The sequence below is a fragment of the Sardina pilchardus genome, chromosome 3, assembly GCF_963854185.1.
Source record: "Sardina pilchardus chromosome 3, fSarPil1.1, whole genome shotgun sequence".
NCBI classification, from domain to species: domain Eukaryota; kingdom Metazoa; phylum Chordata; class Actinopteri; order Clupeiformes; family Clupeidae; genus Sardina; species Sardina pilchardus.
In genome coordinates this window covers 31,577,452-31,593,090 of record NC_084996.1, presented here as the reverse complement: position 1 = coordinate 31,593,090, position 15,639 = coordinate 31,577,452, and the positions used below count along the sequence as shown (strand labels likewise).

Here is a 15,639-nt window from a genome sequence, read left to right as displayed (position 1 = left end):
ATCAATGTTCACATGTGTTGCATTTGAGTTATTTGAGTTCTGTTTGTTTTTGTTTTTATCAGTTTTAATTTAATATTCATCCACACACACACAAAGTGCACTAGTCGTCACATTATGCATTTGTTTCAACAGTTTATTCACAGTTCTTTTCCAACAAGTGCTTGTGAAAAGAATGTATGCTTTGGCAAGTGAAGAGGACGTGCATAATTCGGCAGTGTTTATTTCTTCCAAATGTGGATCTGTGAAGTGCTGAGGATCGAGCATTAAGACCTAAGCCACGCAGTCTGTCTCTTCAAGGCAACAGGTTGAAAACCATTAATATACACTACTCACAAAAAGTCAGGGATATTCGGCTTTCGGCTGAATTTTCAGGATGAACCTTAAAAATCCACTATAACCATCCTTTACAGGTGAACTTTTGAATGTGCATGTCCAACAGTTCAATGTTTCAGTACTTTCAGCATTGAAACATTAAATTTCACTCAAACGCCAGATGTTCCTAACTTTTTGTGAGTAGTGCATGCAGAGTTCATTCCAGTCCATCTCCGTTGGTTCCAAGAACTCTTGTTCCAAGGGCTCCATTGGTCATCGTTCTGCAACACAGTTCTAGCTTTTGTTCTGGTTCAGGTTAACCTGATTTTAAACTGGCCCTGCACTCTCGCCAGTGAGGTGACACCATATCGCCTGGTCTCAGGTTCGGTAGGAACAACCCCTATAAGATGCAGGAGGCCCAGCCCTGCATTATGTCAGGCCAGTGTCTTTACATTCTTTACATTCAGTCAGTGTAGGTTAATACTCTTCAGAAGGGACGACAATCTCTCAGGCCGCCGGTGGTGAGTGAGTAGCTCTAAGGGTGCCTCTCATTCGTCGTTTTATCTATCCTTCCTTCCTTCCTTGGTCCTCGTTCCCACTGATCTAGATAAAGAATGATGGGGCGGCAACAAAGGGATAGTTTATCCAGTGTTCTTTATAGATCAGTGGGAACGAGCCGGAGGGCCGAGGAAGGAGGGAAGGGAGGATAGATAAAAAGCCAATTGAGAGGCGCCCTAATTGTGCTTGGCGTGGAGCATCTCAGTGAGCAGCGAGTTGCAGGGCAGGTCGCCCACCAGGTGGCGCTGGTACAGGTACTCCTCCACCTGCAGGCTGATGCTGCGCACCTCCGGCAGCCGCAGGAGCAGCTGGCCGAACTTGTCCGAGTGGCTGGGGTGCGCGTGCAGCGTGTGCTCCATCAGGGCCCGGTTCACGCGCTCCTGGGTGCGTTCAACCTGCTCACGGTCCTGCACAGACTTCACGTCTGGGACGAGAGAAGCATGACACACACACACACACACACACAGAGACAGGCATGCAGATTAGTAAACACACACATATGCACAAATAGGTAGGTGTGTAAAATTACAAATACAAGTAAACACACTGACAGATACACACACACACACACACACACGCACCAAACACAGGCAGGTGAGCGTACAAACACTCAGATTCAAAGAAATACATGCACACACACACGCACACACATGCATCCAGAAACACACAAGGTTTTGGTTGGTGTTTCAATTCACAAGCCATGAACCCTAAGAGCTCACCAGGGTTGAAGAGGACCAGGTACTTCAGACACACAAAGTCCTGCCTGTCGAGCTGCAGGGATCTCAGTTTGAACACGAGGTCCTGAGTGCGCGACACCAGACTGCTCAGCGTGACCCCAGCCTGAGTGAACACGGTCGAGACGTCAATCTGAAGACAGAGAGGAATGTTACAGAAGATTTTTATTATTATACCTTTATGAAACCAGGAAAGAAAATCACATTGATGAGTTTTGAGAGAGAATAATTTTAGAAAGACTCAAATAGTCGTGAAATCATACAGCATTACTTGTTGACACCAATGTTGTTGCCAAATATTTCAATGTAAACACATAACTCTATGTTTTGTGATAAACAAATCAAATATGATCAGACCATCTTTACTAGTGTTCACACACAAACTTCTCATTGGATATCTCAGTGGCCTCTTACGAGCATCAGCCAGTGGGTATACTGAGATGGTGATGCTTTTCAAGTGGCTATACTGCATAGTCTTGCGTATCACGTAAACTACACACCACTGCTCTGACGAGCATCAGCCAGTGGGTCAGCGTTTGTATACCTGTTGTCCTGTGACCAGGTAGACGCAGCCCTCTTTGCCGTAGGCCACCTGTCTGCACAGGTGATCCAGGACCAGCAGCTCACTCCAGCAGGTCTGCAGCAGCGCCATCTGATCCTCCACCTGTGGGAGCCAGGGCACCAGGTAAGAGGGGTAACAGGGCACAAAATAAATAAGTACATACTGTACCTCTCAATGCACACAGTTTGGTTCATTTTCGGTACAGTAAGCCCACAGGTGTAGTGGTAAAATAAGTGGTAAACTATATTAATTCTGTGATCACTGTAAAGTAGCAGTAGCAGATTTTTAAAAGGCATGTTGATGATGGGAGAGATTACAGTTTTTCTCGATTGTTAACACGCATTTTCTGAAAACATGCCTCATATTCTCAGAACTCTACACACAAATCCATAACAACACACACAATGGGCAAAACTCCACAATTCTCCTGCAAAATGACACTTAACCTTCAAAACAATGTAATTTCTCCTCAAAATGCTCTTTTGTTCTCAAGAGACACACACAAACCATCATATATCAAGACACTTATAAGGACCAGTTGAACACTGATGTGCTCAGTGTAAAACACTGCGATGAATTGAAAACACTTCTTCTCCATTCATTATAATGACTTGGGCCTTTTTTTGTTCAGTGTTACACTACAAACAGTACTACAAACAGTAGATTAGCTGATACAGTAAGTTGATATGCTTACCCTATCAATATTTTGAAATATCTCATTGTTTTCTATTATTTTTCTTTGTATTTGCCGTAATGTTATGCCGTTTTTTGTAGGACAATGCTCATGATTTCAGTTTCCTGTTCAGGAGACAGAAGCCCTTGTGTTGGTAATCTTTCGGCTGCCAAACAAATAGTAAAATACTGTAAACTGTGTAGGAATACAAAGTAGGATTACTTTCCCCAAATACTTGAAACATACTTTATCTTTACAGTCCTACAGAACAGCCCACAGGCAATACTGTACTACTGTGCTCATTGAGCTGTATTTTACTGTCCGGTACTGTACTGTATTGATACGCAGCACTGCAATGTTGTAGTGGCTTGGATCTCATCAGAGATTACGGTCCTTGGCCTCCCCATCCTCCTCCTCTGACTCTGCCTCTGCCTGTACTACTATACTGTATACTGAAGCTCTGATTGCTAATTGTAAGACTGTGTGACAGGAGTTTGCCCATCTGATGAGTCAGTGTGCATGGTAGGGCAGTTAGCTTTAGAATTTGAATGGCAGTGTGTTCTTTGTGAAAACAAGAGATTTTCTTCATGAGAATTGTGTCTAATGCACAGAATTGTGTGTAGTGTTTTGAGAACAGTGTGTTATAAAACTGCAATTTGAGTGTAAAGCAGAAATTGTGCTTATAGTTCAGCAGAATCGTTTCAGGAGGTTGGTGCATGAGCTACATATTATGAGAATTGTGTCTCAAGTACCAGAAATTGTGTGTAAACAATTGAGAAAAACTGTATTGTCCAACGTTTATAACAATACCAGTGGTATTAAATGGTTCCTAGTGTTGATGAGTGACAGTATGATTTTTGAATGTTAAAAGTTGTAATAGGTGAATAAACTCTTTTGAGAGGTGGATAAACTTCAATAAGTGATGGATAAATAATAGTTGGTGGATAATTTCTGAAATTGGTGGATAAACAGCGTTGACTTGGGTTTAGCCTCCACTACAGTCCTGAATAAGCCTGTGAGTACTGCTAGTCTAATGTTCACAGACAATATTGCTGAGGCTCAACACACACAAGCAGGAATAGTGTCATGGTGTCAAATATTCTTTGGTGCTAAATAACTAACCAAACTGACGCTTAATATGTTTGCGTGGGTACTGGAATTCAAAACATGCAAAAGAAGCCTACTGTAGATTAGAGTTTAAGACTGCAGTCGGTCCATTCTGTACACATCTGTATTGAACCTATAACATCCTAAAGGGTTTGGTACCCGTGTACGGGCATGGTGTACCCTCCCTATCCGCCAGCCCTTCTCATCAATGCCAGATGCCACAGATGCCAGATGATGACAGCACTGCACATGTGTCAAACACACACATGGATTCTCTGCGCTCACCAGAGGTGTAGGCGTAATATGCAACGTTTTTCTTGTGCTAAATATAGATATTACTAGGCCAAAATTATGTTGAAAAAGATCATCAGATGCAATCATGTTCTGGTTCTACAGGTCTGTAGGTCCAAAGAAAAAGCCCAATAAAGTCCAATAAAACAGACAATCAGGACACACCGAATGAATCAAACTATTTCAAAACTTCTTAAATACTAGGCATACCAAATGACATTACAGGTGTATGCCTTGAAGCATCTTTGTTTTGGATTGCAAAATCTACCAACTGCACCTTTAATGAACTGTGGGCACTCGTGCTGTTGTCCGTTACCTTGAGCTCTTTGAACAGGTCACTGTTGCGGGCCCACTCCACCAGCCCGAACAGCGTCTGGTCAGCCATCTTGCACATGATGCTGAAAGTGTTGAGGCGGTCGTGCTTGCCCCGGCTGGCCTGCTCCCTCTGCAGGCTGGCCAGCACGCGCGCGCACAGCTGCCCCTCGTCCGGCTCCCCCTGCAGCAGCCCGTCCAGGAAGCTCTCCGAGGGCGGAGGAAGAGGAGCGGCGGCCGGGCCCGGCGTGGGCGTGCTGGGCGTGGGCGTGGACGTGGGCGTGGAGCTCGGAGTGGAGGTTGGCGTCAGGGTGCCCGCGGGCGGGCCCGACATGTGAGGGGTGAGGATGGGCAGAAGCGTGGGCGGTGTGGAGGGTGACGTGTGTGCCGGGTTGCAGCCGAATGAAACGGGCCTCTTCTCCGGCGGGTACCCGTGAAACTGGGGGTGGTGGTAGAGGCTGGCGTAAGAGGAGTGGGCAGGGGGGGGCAGCACTCTCTCCCGGGCAGAGTCCAGCAGCATGGGGAACTCGGACTGACCCATGCCGGGGGTGTGCGGCTGTGGGAGGTGGTAAGGGTCCGGGTGTAGCGCGGCGGGCGCGGGGTTGGACACCGGCAGCAGGTGAAAGTCACGGGCCAGTGGTGTCAGCTGAGTTGGCTGTGATTCCAGTTTAATCCTGTAGGGGGCGCTGTTGGGCTGGTTGTAACTGCCTCTCTGTTGCTTCAGCTGCCTGTCCCGACGGTACAAAGGGCCAAACTTGTTCCGGCCTCCTCTCATTCGGTCTGCCCGCACAGCTGTGAAGAGGCGCAGCACACCCACATTACAAAAGCAACAATATGTTAACCATTACATTACATTACATTACATTACATTACAATACATTACAGTACATTACAGTACATTACATTACATTTGGCTAATGCTTTTTAACCAAAGTGACTTACAGTACAACATGGTAAACATTTTAAGCTTTTTAAAGCAATTCTAACAACAAAGTGACTTAAAGTACAACCAAAGTGACTTACAGTACAACATGGTAAACATTTTAAGCTTTTTAAAGCAATTCTAACAACAATTTTAGGAAAAAATTAAAGGTAGATTTAAGAATAAGTTCATCAATGAGTGCAATTAACCTTACACAACATGTGTTTTCTTTCTCTTTTTCTCTCTCTCTGTCTCTCTCTCACATGCACACACACACACACACACACACACACACACACACACACACACTCACAGACACCTATGAATCTATACTTGGCATGCTTTCATTTTGACTTCTTTTATTGGTTTCTAGTAGTTCAGTGACCTTGCACTGTACGCAGAGAGAGAATTTGAACAACATCAGTCCATAACGCGTCAGGCTCCGCTATCTGGGTCATTGCAGCCTGCGGCTGCGCCAGTTTACGAGGTCTCCGATAAGTCAACTGAGGGAACGTGAAGGGACATGTAACGAGTGTAATGCAGTAGACCTTCAAGGCCCGTCTGACATGCCCCCAGAAGCCTTTTGCCATTTTAAGCCCCAAACGTCGTCTTCTAGGCAGCGCTGCATGGAAGGCACTAGGGTTAGGCAAGGGTTAGGGGTTAGGTGGTGTAGGGGTTGTGGGGCAGCCGTGGTGTACTGGTTAGGGCTTCGGGCTTGTAACCGGAGGGTTGCCGGTTCGATCCCCACTGCTCTGGGTTAATGTGTGATTCACCTCACTATGTGTGTGCTGTGTGTGTTCACTGATTCGGGTAAATTGGGTTAAATGCAGAGAAACGAATTTCCCTCACGGGATCAAAAAAGTATATATTCTGTTCTAGGTGCCTTGAACTTGATGGTTACAGCGCTGCCTTAAAGGGGGCTTAAAAGACCATTGAGCTCCCCAGAACCAGTCTCAGTACACAGTTATATCTCAACACATTTACAGACACAAGCACAAGGCCTCCATATGGGGCTCTTAGCGCCTCATACCCAGAAGTGTAAAAGTCCCGCCACAGTTTTGTTCCGACCATTCACTTAATTAGCTGATTCTAATGACTACAACACTTAAGTCAGGTAGATCAGCTAATTAGTGAAATACCAAATTAGTGTCGATTAGATTCAGACTTGTGACCTAACTTATTATCTGTCAGTTGTCCGTACGATGCTGTTTTTTTTCAAGTATATATTCTGCTTTTATTGATCCACTTAATGGCATGGATCTCTCTGTTTGATGGGTTAGCAGTCAAGCTTTCCATTATGTATTAGTGTTACTAAATAGAGTGAAATGAAAACATTAAGGATGTCTGTGTCTGCTGTGTAAATAAGAGACTCCATGGCCGCCTGGCTCACTCTTTGGGGCAGCCGTGGCCTACTGGTTAGGGCTTCGGGCTTGTAACCTGAGGGTTGCCGCCGGTTCGATCCCAGACCAGTCCACGGCTGAAGTGCCCTTGAGCAAGGCACCTAACCCCTCACTGCTCGCCGAGCGCCACTGGTTGAGCAGGCAGCTCACTGCTCTGGGTTGTGTGATTCACCTCACTGTGTCTTCACTGTGTGCTGTGTGTTCACTAATTCGGTTAAATTGGGTTAAATGCAGAGAACTGAATTTCCCTCACGGGATCAAAAAAGTATATATTCTTATTCACCCTCTCTCTTCATGCCGACGGCCAGGCACTTCTGGAAGCGGCAGGACGGGCACCTCTTCCTCTGGGCCGGGTCCATGGGGCAGCTCTGTCTCTCCGCACATGTGTAGCGCTTGTTGTTCTGCACCGTACGCTTGAAGAAGCCCTGAGGGAACAAAAGGACCAAGTGGGGTTACTGCATGGACATGTAAAGTCTCAGGGATGCTGGATAACTTTTATGCTTTAGTCATAAGCCCTTAAGCCATTAGCCGTCCATTACTATATTAAGGGAACGTCAGCATTTACTTACTAATTATATTAGAAGGTGCTGCTTTATTTGTGTGTGTTCAGTAACTATTGGAGGAAGAACAAAAGTGAAAATGTACGCTATAAATGTACAGCATACCTCTTTCCAGAAAACGCTAACATCTTTTATGATGGAGCGAGAATAATATTCTAAGATTGATTTAGCATGAAGACTAAGATGACATTGGACAACCACTATAACTAAAAGAGAACACCTTTCAAATGAATGTCACTCAATCATTTGATTGAACATTCAACACAAGTAGTAGTAGTTGTTGTAGAAGAAATGACTGTAGTAATAGTAGTGTATTATAGTATCTTTTAAGATTGAACATTAGCCTGGGGAGTCTGCGCTTTATTTCTACTGCACAAGAGGCGTGATCAGTGGGCATATTTGGAAAGTCCTTCAACCAATCAGAGCAATGATCCGGGTGCGCCTTTTGGATGAGCTAGTTTGTGATTGGACCCAGGAAACGTGGACAGGAAGCAGGAGAGAATGATGTGCAGGTTTCCAGCCTGAGCTACAGGGCAACATCCAAATTACTGGCAGTGTAGTGTAGAGTAGGAGGTGAAGCAGGAGGTGTCGTGTAGAGTAGGGGTAGGAGTGTAGAGCGGGAGGTGTAGTGTAGTGCATGAGGTGGAGTAGTTGGAGAGCAGGAAGTGTAGTAGTGTATAGAAGGAGTAGTGTAAAGTAGGAGGTGTAGTTGTGTAGTGGGTGAGGTGCAGTAGTGTTGGAGAGCAGGAGGTGTAGAGGAGGAGGTGTAGTTGTGTAGTGGATGAGGTGCAGTAGTGTAGAGGAGGAGGTGTAGTTGTGTAGTGGATGAGGTGCAGTAGTGTAGAGGAGGAGGTGTAGTTGTGTAGTGTATGAGGTGCAGTAGTGTAGAGGAGGAGGTGTAGTTGTGTAGTGTATGAGGTGCAGTAGTGTAGAGTAGCAGGTGTAGTTGTGTAGTGTATGAGGTGCAGTAGTGTAGAGTAGCAGGTGTAGTTGTGTAGTGTATGAGGTGCAGTAGTGTAGAGTAGCAGGTGTAGTTGTGTAGTGTATGAGGTGCAGTAGTGTAGAGGAGGAGGTGTAGTTGTGTAGTGGATGAGGTGCAGTAGTGTAGAGGAGGTGTAGTAGTGTTGGAGAGAAGGAGCACCTTGCAGCTCTCACAGGTGAGTAGACCGTAGTGATAGCCCGACACGCGGTCCCCACACACTGGACATCTCTCCTCAGGGTTGGGCTGCTGACTGGGCTCTACCTTGGGCTCCTGAGCTGCAGACCAGGGCAGATAGGAGAGTTAGAGCAATAAAAATGCTAGACACGTTGCTTAATCAATGTTTGACATCATTTATTGAAGAGAGAAAAGAGCTGGGGTGAGTAGTAGCACAACTACTTGGAACGCACATGAATAAAACGGCAGTTCTTTCAAGGAACGAGTACTCTTTATTCCTTTTTAAAACTGTTGTTCTTCTACACATTACCTCAGTAAGAGTTTGAGCCAGAAATCTACTTTTTACTCAAGTACACTTGTCATATACCTACAACTACATTTCGATATACCACGAATTAGCAGGGAGAGAGAGAGAACATCTCTAGGAAGATACAGAAGTGTTAACTGCCTCGAAGAAAAAATAAGTAGGCTACGTCTTATCATTGGACCACTTTTAGACAAGCAGGTTGTTGATTTTAGAGACACCACATCATCAGCTTGCAGAATCTAAGCTATCAGTAAGATAACCTTGTTGACAACTGCTCTTAGATCAACATTGGCAAAGCATTTTATTTGCTATTTAAGTTATTTATAGCAAAAAGAGAAGGGTTTAGGAAGAGTTCAGTAGGGGTACTGTAGATAGTGGGAGTAGCCTATAGGCAATCATGTTTGATTGGCCCACTGAACCTGCTTTACCTATTTTACAAAAGTGCTGTTTACAGTACTTTACTTCTCAAACATTTTCAAGGGAGTAATTGTACTTTTACTTGAGTACAGATTTTCAGTACTCTACCCACCACTGTAAAAGAGAAGTTGATGTTTTAATCAATGTGTTCTGTAGATTTTGTAGACCAGTGGAACTTTTTTGTGAGGTTTGGGAAAAATAATTCTAGGAATCACATAAATGGTATAGTGTGGTGTGGATTGGTACTGTAATTGGTTGTCTAACCCCTGAGCTAGATTAATGACATTTCCTCACCAGGTTTGGTGATGGCAAAAACACAAAGGCCTCTAACTTCAGTGTCTCGTTTTGCAAGAGGTAAAAATGCTGGAAGATCATTAGTCGTTGTAAAAAATCGACATGAGTCACGAATCTTATGGTCGGGGTCATATATGTGGGTCATGTAATTGGAAAGCGAGTGGATTGCATTAGCAGTCTCTTATCAAAGAGTCTGGCTATCTGTACTCCGAACTGTAATGCTTATGTAATTCCCATGGTCTGATCTTGACACACACGCTTGACACACAATTTATGAATCAATATCTCCGGTCTTTCAGACTGTTTAATCGTGGGAAATACACTTTAGAAAGGAGGAAAGAATTCTAAGTGATTTGATATATACTTTAACACTCCCACATCCCAATAGTTTGTACAAATCATATGTGCAAAACTGAGGAATGCTCTACACAGCCACGGTGCATAGGACAGTACACTCTATACGGAACTATGATGTCTTGAACTTACTGCACATTAAGATAAGAAGAAGTGACAGAGCTCACTCAATGCTACTGAGTCATGAGTTAACACGCTACTTCACACAAAATCCCCTAAAGCGGAGCAAAGCAAACACACTTGACTAGATAAGAGAGACCATTAGAGCGCAGACCACCAGGCCTGTCCAGATCAGATTGTGACCCCCCTCCAAAGCCATCATCTTCCAACCAGTAGTACTCACACATCGAAGGCCCCTCAAGTGTACGGAGGTCCGCTGTGGCGTAATCCAAGGGATGAAGGAGCATAGACTGGGCCTGCTGCGGGTGGTAGTGCGGGATGTTCATGTTGAATCTGGGTCGGGGGTCGGGGGGGTCAAACCACCGGGCCGCCAATCACGCCGACGCGTCCATGACTTGCGGAGGAGCCCACGGAGGAGACCTGAACGGGACGAGGACAGAGAGAGCGAGCGAGCGAGGGAGAGAGCGGTGCTGGCCAGAGGGCCCCCGTCCCGGACTTTGATCCGTAGTGCAGGGGGGTAATAAACCTGCCCCATGGCTGGCACTCCTTCCTGCCCGTCTGATCCGAAAAAAAAAAAAACACAACAACCCACAACTGGAATCTGGTGTCTGGAATATTTTGTGGAAAAGCACTGGATGGAACAGCTCGTCACCAGCTTTGACACTGTCTGTCAAAGGGACTTGTGAAATGTTCTGAGATGCTGTGAGATGTTTGTGATCATAATTTTGGTACCATATCTATCAGGCTCATCACGTCACTGAGTATTCATGCAAAACAGGGGCTGGTTTCCCAAGGCACTAATTAGTTTGTAACCTCTATCCTACAGTAGGCTCTACATTGTCACATACTGTATTTTCCAAAAGGTACTTTGCTACGAATGTCTTTCGTAAATTTTTTGGTGGTAAGATTTGTCTGGGGCACTCTTAGAACTCTCTTCTGGTCATTACAGTAAGTACATTCCCTGTATTTTGGCTCTCAAATCATTACCTTAAACACAATACAATTTCAACCTTTTAAAAGATTTAATCACTATCCATATTCTGTCTCATAATCAATTCTGGTAGCTGTGTTTCTGTTGTGATTTATTTCAAGTTGAATTCAAGTTGAGTTAAATATTATTTTACTTATATAACCTCTCTACCACTACTGTCTCGTCAGCACACCCCCAAAAAGCTGTTTGGATCTGGATCATTCATTCAATTTTATATATATAAAAATCACCCTCCATCAAAGAGATCATATAACAACCTCCTAATTGACAATCTACAGCCTCAATTATGAGTGAGTTGACGTCAAAAGAGATAAACCAGTCCAAGGGTGATTGGTTATCTACCGAGCCATGCCGTGTCTGAATGAACATCATGCACACTATAACTATTGCCTCAGATCAAATTAACTCCATTGAATACAAGGATTAGTGTTGGCCAATAAAAGTCTACAATATGAGCGGGGCTTTTAACTCAGATAAGAGTCAGACTTTTGTAGTTGGTAAAGAAATCATTAGACAAATTGTACCTTCTGACTAAATCAGAATAATACCTGCTTTGTAAATCAGTGATTCCGAATTGTGATTTCGCTTTTGGAGACTATTTGTGAAGACAGGTAAATAAAAAATCTATATGGCTTACACACTGTGATAAATGTATGTGTGTGTGTGCATGTGTGTGGATTTATACTGAAGTGTGTGTGTCAGAGCACATATGTCATGAAGATTAAATTTACACTCGGCACAATTTTTTTTAATTATTGGTCTTGTGTAGCTGTGTATTTACATTTGTGTGTGTAGTTGAATATGTGTGGAATTTATAGTTTTCTTACTTCTCTTATCTGGCCTATGACTACAGTCATGGAGTTTATGCTCTCAAGATGAACAGTGCCCCCTACTGGTAATGGATAAACTATGCAATGACTTTCCTATGAACTTGCTCTCAGACCCTTTTGTTTCACACTTTTGCCACTCACTTTTGAAATAGACAAAACGTGAATGTGAATGTGAATGTGAATGTGAATATGAATGATTCCTTCAGCACACATATACGGTTTGAGAAACAATGACAACTTTATTTAGTTCCCAACAGAATAAATACAATGGTGCAGTACAGTGGTGATGAAGATCAAGATATTGCTAGACTATCAAAAGACATTTTACAAAAAGACGTCCTAAAACAGGACTAGCACAGAGAGTCATACTGTATTATTCCCTCTGCTCAATAGGAGAAACATGGCACAATGAATGAACGGTCCCTGCAGAATCAAGTAGTTACTGTATATACCCGAATATAAGACGAGGTTATATTCAGGGTTGTCTTATACTCGGGTATATATGGTAGCTGGTGTGGAGAGCGCTCTCTCCTCCTGATCGGTGACAACTCCATCTAGTGAGAGTTTTCATTCAGCAGCTGCTGGACACACAGGCTCTCCCTCCACTATGTACCACACCTCGTTGTGCCTGTCCCTCATCTTCGTAGGGCTGGAACACACACACACACACACACACACACACACACACACACACACACACACACACACACACACACACACACACACACACACACACACACACACACACACACAACAGACAAACACAGATTGAAAATCTTTTTTTTTTTTTCATTTTTAATCTTAACACATACAGTACAATCCTGACATTCTCTCTAATAGTAATGTATTACTGTAAACAGTTTCCTCCTCACCTGTCATAGCCAACGTCGTAGTGGAACCCTTTCGTGTAGGAGGCATCAACGGCGTCCAGTGACTGCCTCAGGCTGCGTGACTTCATTCTCGAGGTGAGACCGAACAACCATCCTCCGTAGCTTTTAACATACACCTTCATGTCAGGCATCGTGCTGAAGTACACCTATAGAGCAAAAGACATTGGTAAATGGACTGCATTTAAATAGCGCTTGTATTAACTTCTGCGCGCACCCAAAGCACTTTACATATCATGCCTCACATTCATCCATTCACACACCGATGGCAGAGGCCTGCCATGCAAGGCGCCAACCTGCTCATCGGGAGCACTGGGGTTAGGTGTCTTGCTCAAGGACACTTCGACAGGGTCAGGAGGAGTTGGGCTCGAACCAGCAACCTTCCAGTTACTGGGCGACTCCTCTATTGTATCCTATCATTTCATTGTACTTCCATACATTTCATTGTACTGAAATGCAATAAAATGTATAGAAACTTGGTGTCAATGTATTGAACTGCTGCCATATAGTGCCATCTCAATCTTTTCCCCCCAACCCCTACTCAACAGCGGCTTTAAATAAGACTAGCAAGTTGTAAAAAGCATTGCATTTATTGCACAAATAAACTATACTGAAACTGACAATGAAGGCATTCATATATTCATTCATTCATTCGTTAAAAAAAATATTGCTGTTGTTACATCAGCTGTTCAATTTGTTTATCAGACTACGGTATGTTTCATGTGAAGTCTGTGAAAACTTACACTGCTATCAGTGGGGAGGGGAGGACTCTGGCTGTGCTGGAAAATGGAGGGCAGGAGGAAGCTGACGGTGTAGGCTGACGACTTCCATATGCTTGTGCTGTCCTGGGTCTTCATGAGCACGGGCGCAGTCATCTCAATCTTCATGCCTGCAATGGAATGACAACATTGGGGTGTCAGCTGCACCTCGACAACCAGTTTGCACAGATGCCATGATTGACTTCATCACCTCGTCTGTCCTCTGGGCCTCTGTGTACTTTACATTGTCCTGTTCAGTTCTCATCTGTCACACACACACACACACACACACACACACACACACACACACACACACACACACACACACACACACACACACACACACACACACACAAACACACAACAGAGAGAGAGAGAGAGAGATAGAGAGAGAGAGAGAGAGAGAGACATACACACATACAAACAGAGAGAGAGAGAGGGAGAGAGACATACAGTACACACACACACAAACAGAGAGAGAGAGAGAGACATACACACACACACACAGAGAGAGAGAAAGAGACATACACACACACAAACACAGAGAGAAGGAGAGAGGGAGAGACATACACACACGCACACAAACAGAGAGAGAGAGAGAGAGAGGGAGAGACATACACACGCACACAAACAGAGAGAGAGAGAGAAAGAGAGAGAGAGAGAGGGAGAGACATACTGTACACACACACAAACAGAGAGAGAGAGAGAGAGAGAGAGAGAGAGAGATGCACATCTAAAGATCTAGAGATGCATATTGCGTAATGCATAGATGCATTTTGATGCATATCTATTTGCCATGTACTGTATTCCAAGCATTCTTTACGTAAATGTATGTCTAAATGTTCTGCTTTGGCAATGCAAACATATTTGTCATGCTAATAAAGCTCACTTGAATTGAGTTGAATTTAATTTAATTGAGAGACTTACATACACATACAGAGAGAGAGAGAGAGAGAGAGAGAGAGAGAGAGAGGATCTCACCAGCATCATTCTCCCCCTGGATGTATTTGAAGAGTTTCCAGAAAGCTCTGTTGATGGCCACTTCCATAAAGACGGATTCCACTTCGGCTGACACCCATTTGGTGGTCTCGTACTGGCGCACCTGAAACAATACGAGTCACTCTTTCTGTTCGCTGAGCAAGCTGCATCCACACAGGATTCATCTAGAATCTAGAATATTATCCGTCTAGAGTCTAGAATCTTATATAAGAATTGGAGCTACCTTTCAAAAACATGTTGCGTGCGGTGTGGAAAATGACTTACCTCATACTCCTCACCTGTGCAGGTGAGGTTAAATAGAAGACATTCCTTTGTCTCTGTGCACAAGCTGGATTCACTCGAATCACTGAGGAGGATAAACAAACGTTAGAAACGTCCAACTCTGTGGAGCTGACAAGAGTAAAGTAGTGTGTATTCTATGTGGCTTGAGGGCTGCTGTTGGAAAACTTACCCAATTCTGGCCTCCACTGCCAGGGAGAACAGCAACACAATTATTCCTGCTACATAGACCCTGGAACAGATGACAGGCATTCAACGATTATGGTTGCAATAAACATTTGGTACCCTTTTTTGTCTACAACAACCTGAAAGCTATAGCTGTGTGAGTCTAGTGTAACTATAAAATGTTGTTGTTTAAAGTTATGTGGGTATTTTAAGCATAATGTCTTAGTCGAAACTCAGTTTTATAGATTCAAACAAATTGGCAAATATATAGAAGCCTTGTTCCAGGATACTCACATTTTCCGCAGTGGATGTTGTTTGCCCAGAAGTTTTCCCTCTGCATGTTGCTAATTCTTCCTCTTCTTTTATATAGTTGTCTTTGGTTATGAAATATATGTGCCCTCCCTCCCTGGCTCCTCCCACCAGCCCATCTCTCACTCTCTCACTCAAGTCATGGCTGCCAGAATGTTATTTGCAGTGTCATTTCAGTGACACTGCAAGTGCAAACATGAGCCTTGCAAGTAAATATGAGTAATTGTCAAGTATGTAAGCTGTTGCCTCAAGTGTTACAAAAACACTTGGAGACCACGTGAAATCAGTGGAGTTGTGTAACTTCCCTTACAGTCACGTTGTGTGTTATCCAACAGTGACTGT

At 44.0% G+C, this 15,639-nt stretch overlaps 2 protein-coding genes across 2 annotated transcripts; both read right to left on the bottom strand.

Annotated features, from left to right (window-relative positions):
* Positions 1-119: 119 nt before the first annotated feature.
* Positions 120-10,565, bottom strand: nr5a5 (nuclear receptor subfamily 5, group A, member 5). Its single transcript, XM_062532861.1, has 7 exons — positions 10,303-10,565; positions 8,573-8,688; positions 7,155-7,296; positions 4,554-5,341; positions 2,149-2,268; positions 1,590-1,737; positions 120-1,294 (listed from the first exon to the last, which is right to left on the bottom strand). The coding sequence occupies exons 1-7, from the start codon at positions 10,403-10,405 to the stop codon at positions 1,047-1,049; spliced, it is 1,665 nt and encodes a 554-aa protein (XP_062388845.1). The 5' UTR covers positions 10,406-10,565; the 3' UTR covers positions 120-1,046.
* A 1,554-nt stretch (positions 10,566-12,119) lies between these two features.
* Positions 12,120-15,366, bottom strand: LOC134077323 (heme-binding protein 2-like). Its single transcript, XM_062532858.1, has 7 exons — positions 15,283-15,366; positions 14,996-15,055; positions 14,809-14,890; positions 14,527-14,647; positions 13,531-13,676; positions 12,773-12,936; positions 12,120-12,549 (listed from the first exon to the last, which is right to left on the bottom strand). Coding segments are annotated over exons 1-7 (657 nt in total). The 5' UTR covers positions 15,285-15,366; the 3' UTR covers positions 12,120-12,467.
* Between the last annotated feature and the right edge of the window lie 273 nt (positions 15,367-15,639).

Coding starts and splice junctions, on each gene's coding strand:
- nr5a5 (XM_062532861.1), bottom strand. CDS start 10,405: ATGAACATCCCGCACTACCACCCGCAGCAGGCCCAGTCTATGCTCCTT. Junction 8,689..10,302: donor ACTTGAGGGGCCTTCGATGT/GTGAGTACTACT, acceptor CCTGGTCTGCAG/CTCAGGAGCCCAAGGTAGAG. Junction 1,295..1,589: donor CCTGGTCCTCTTCAACCCTG/GTGAGCTCTTAG, acceptor CTCTCGTCCCAG/ACGTGAAGTCTGTGCAGGAC.
- LOC134077323 (XM_062532858.1), bottom strand. Junction 13,677..14,526: donor CCAGGGGGAGAATGATGCTG/GTGAGATCCTCT, acceptor ATTCCATTGCAG/GCATGAAGATTGAGATGACT. Junction 12,550..12,772: donor TACGACGTTGGCTATGACAG/GTGAGGAGGAAA, acceptor TGTGTGTTCCAG/CCCTACGAAGATGAGGGACA.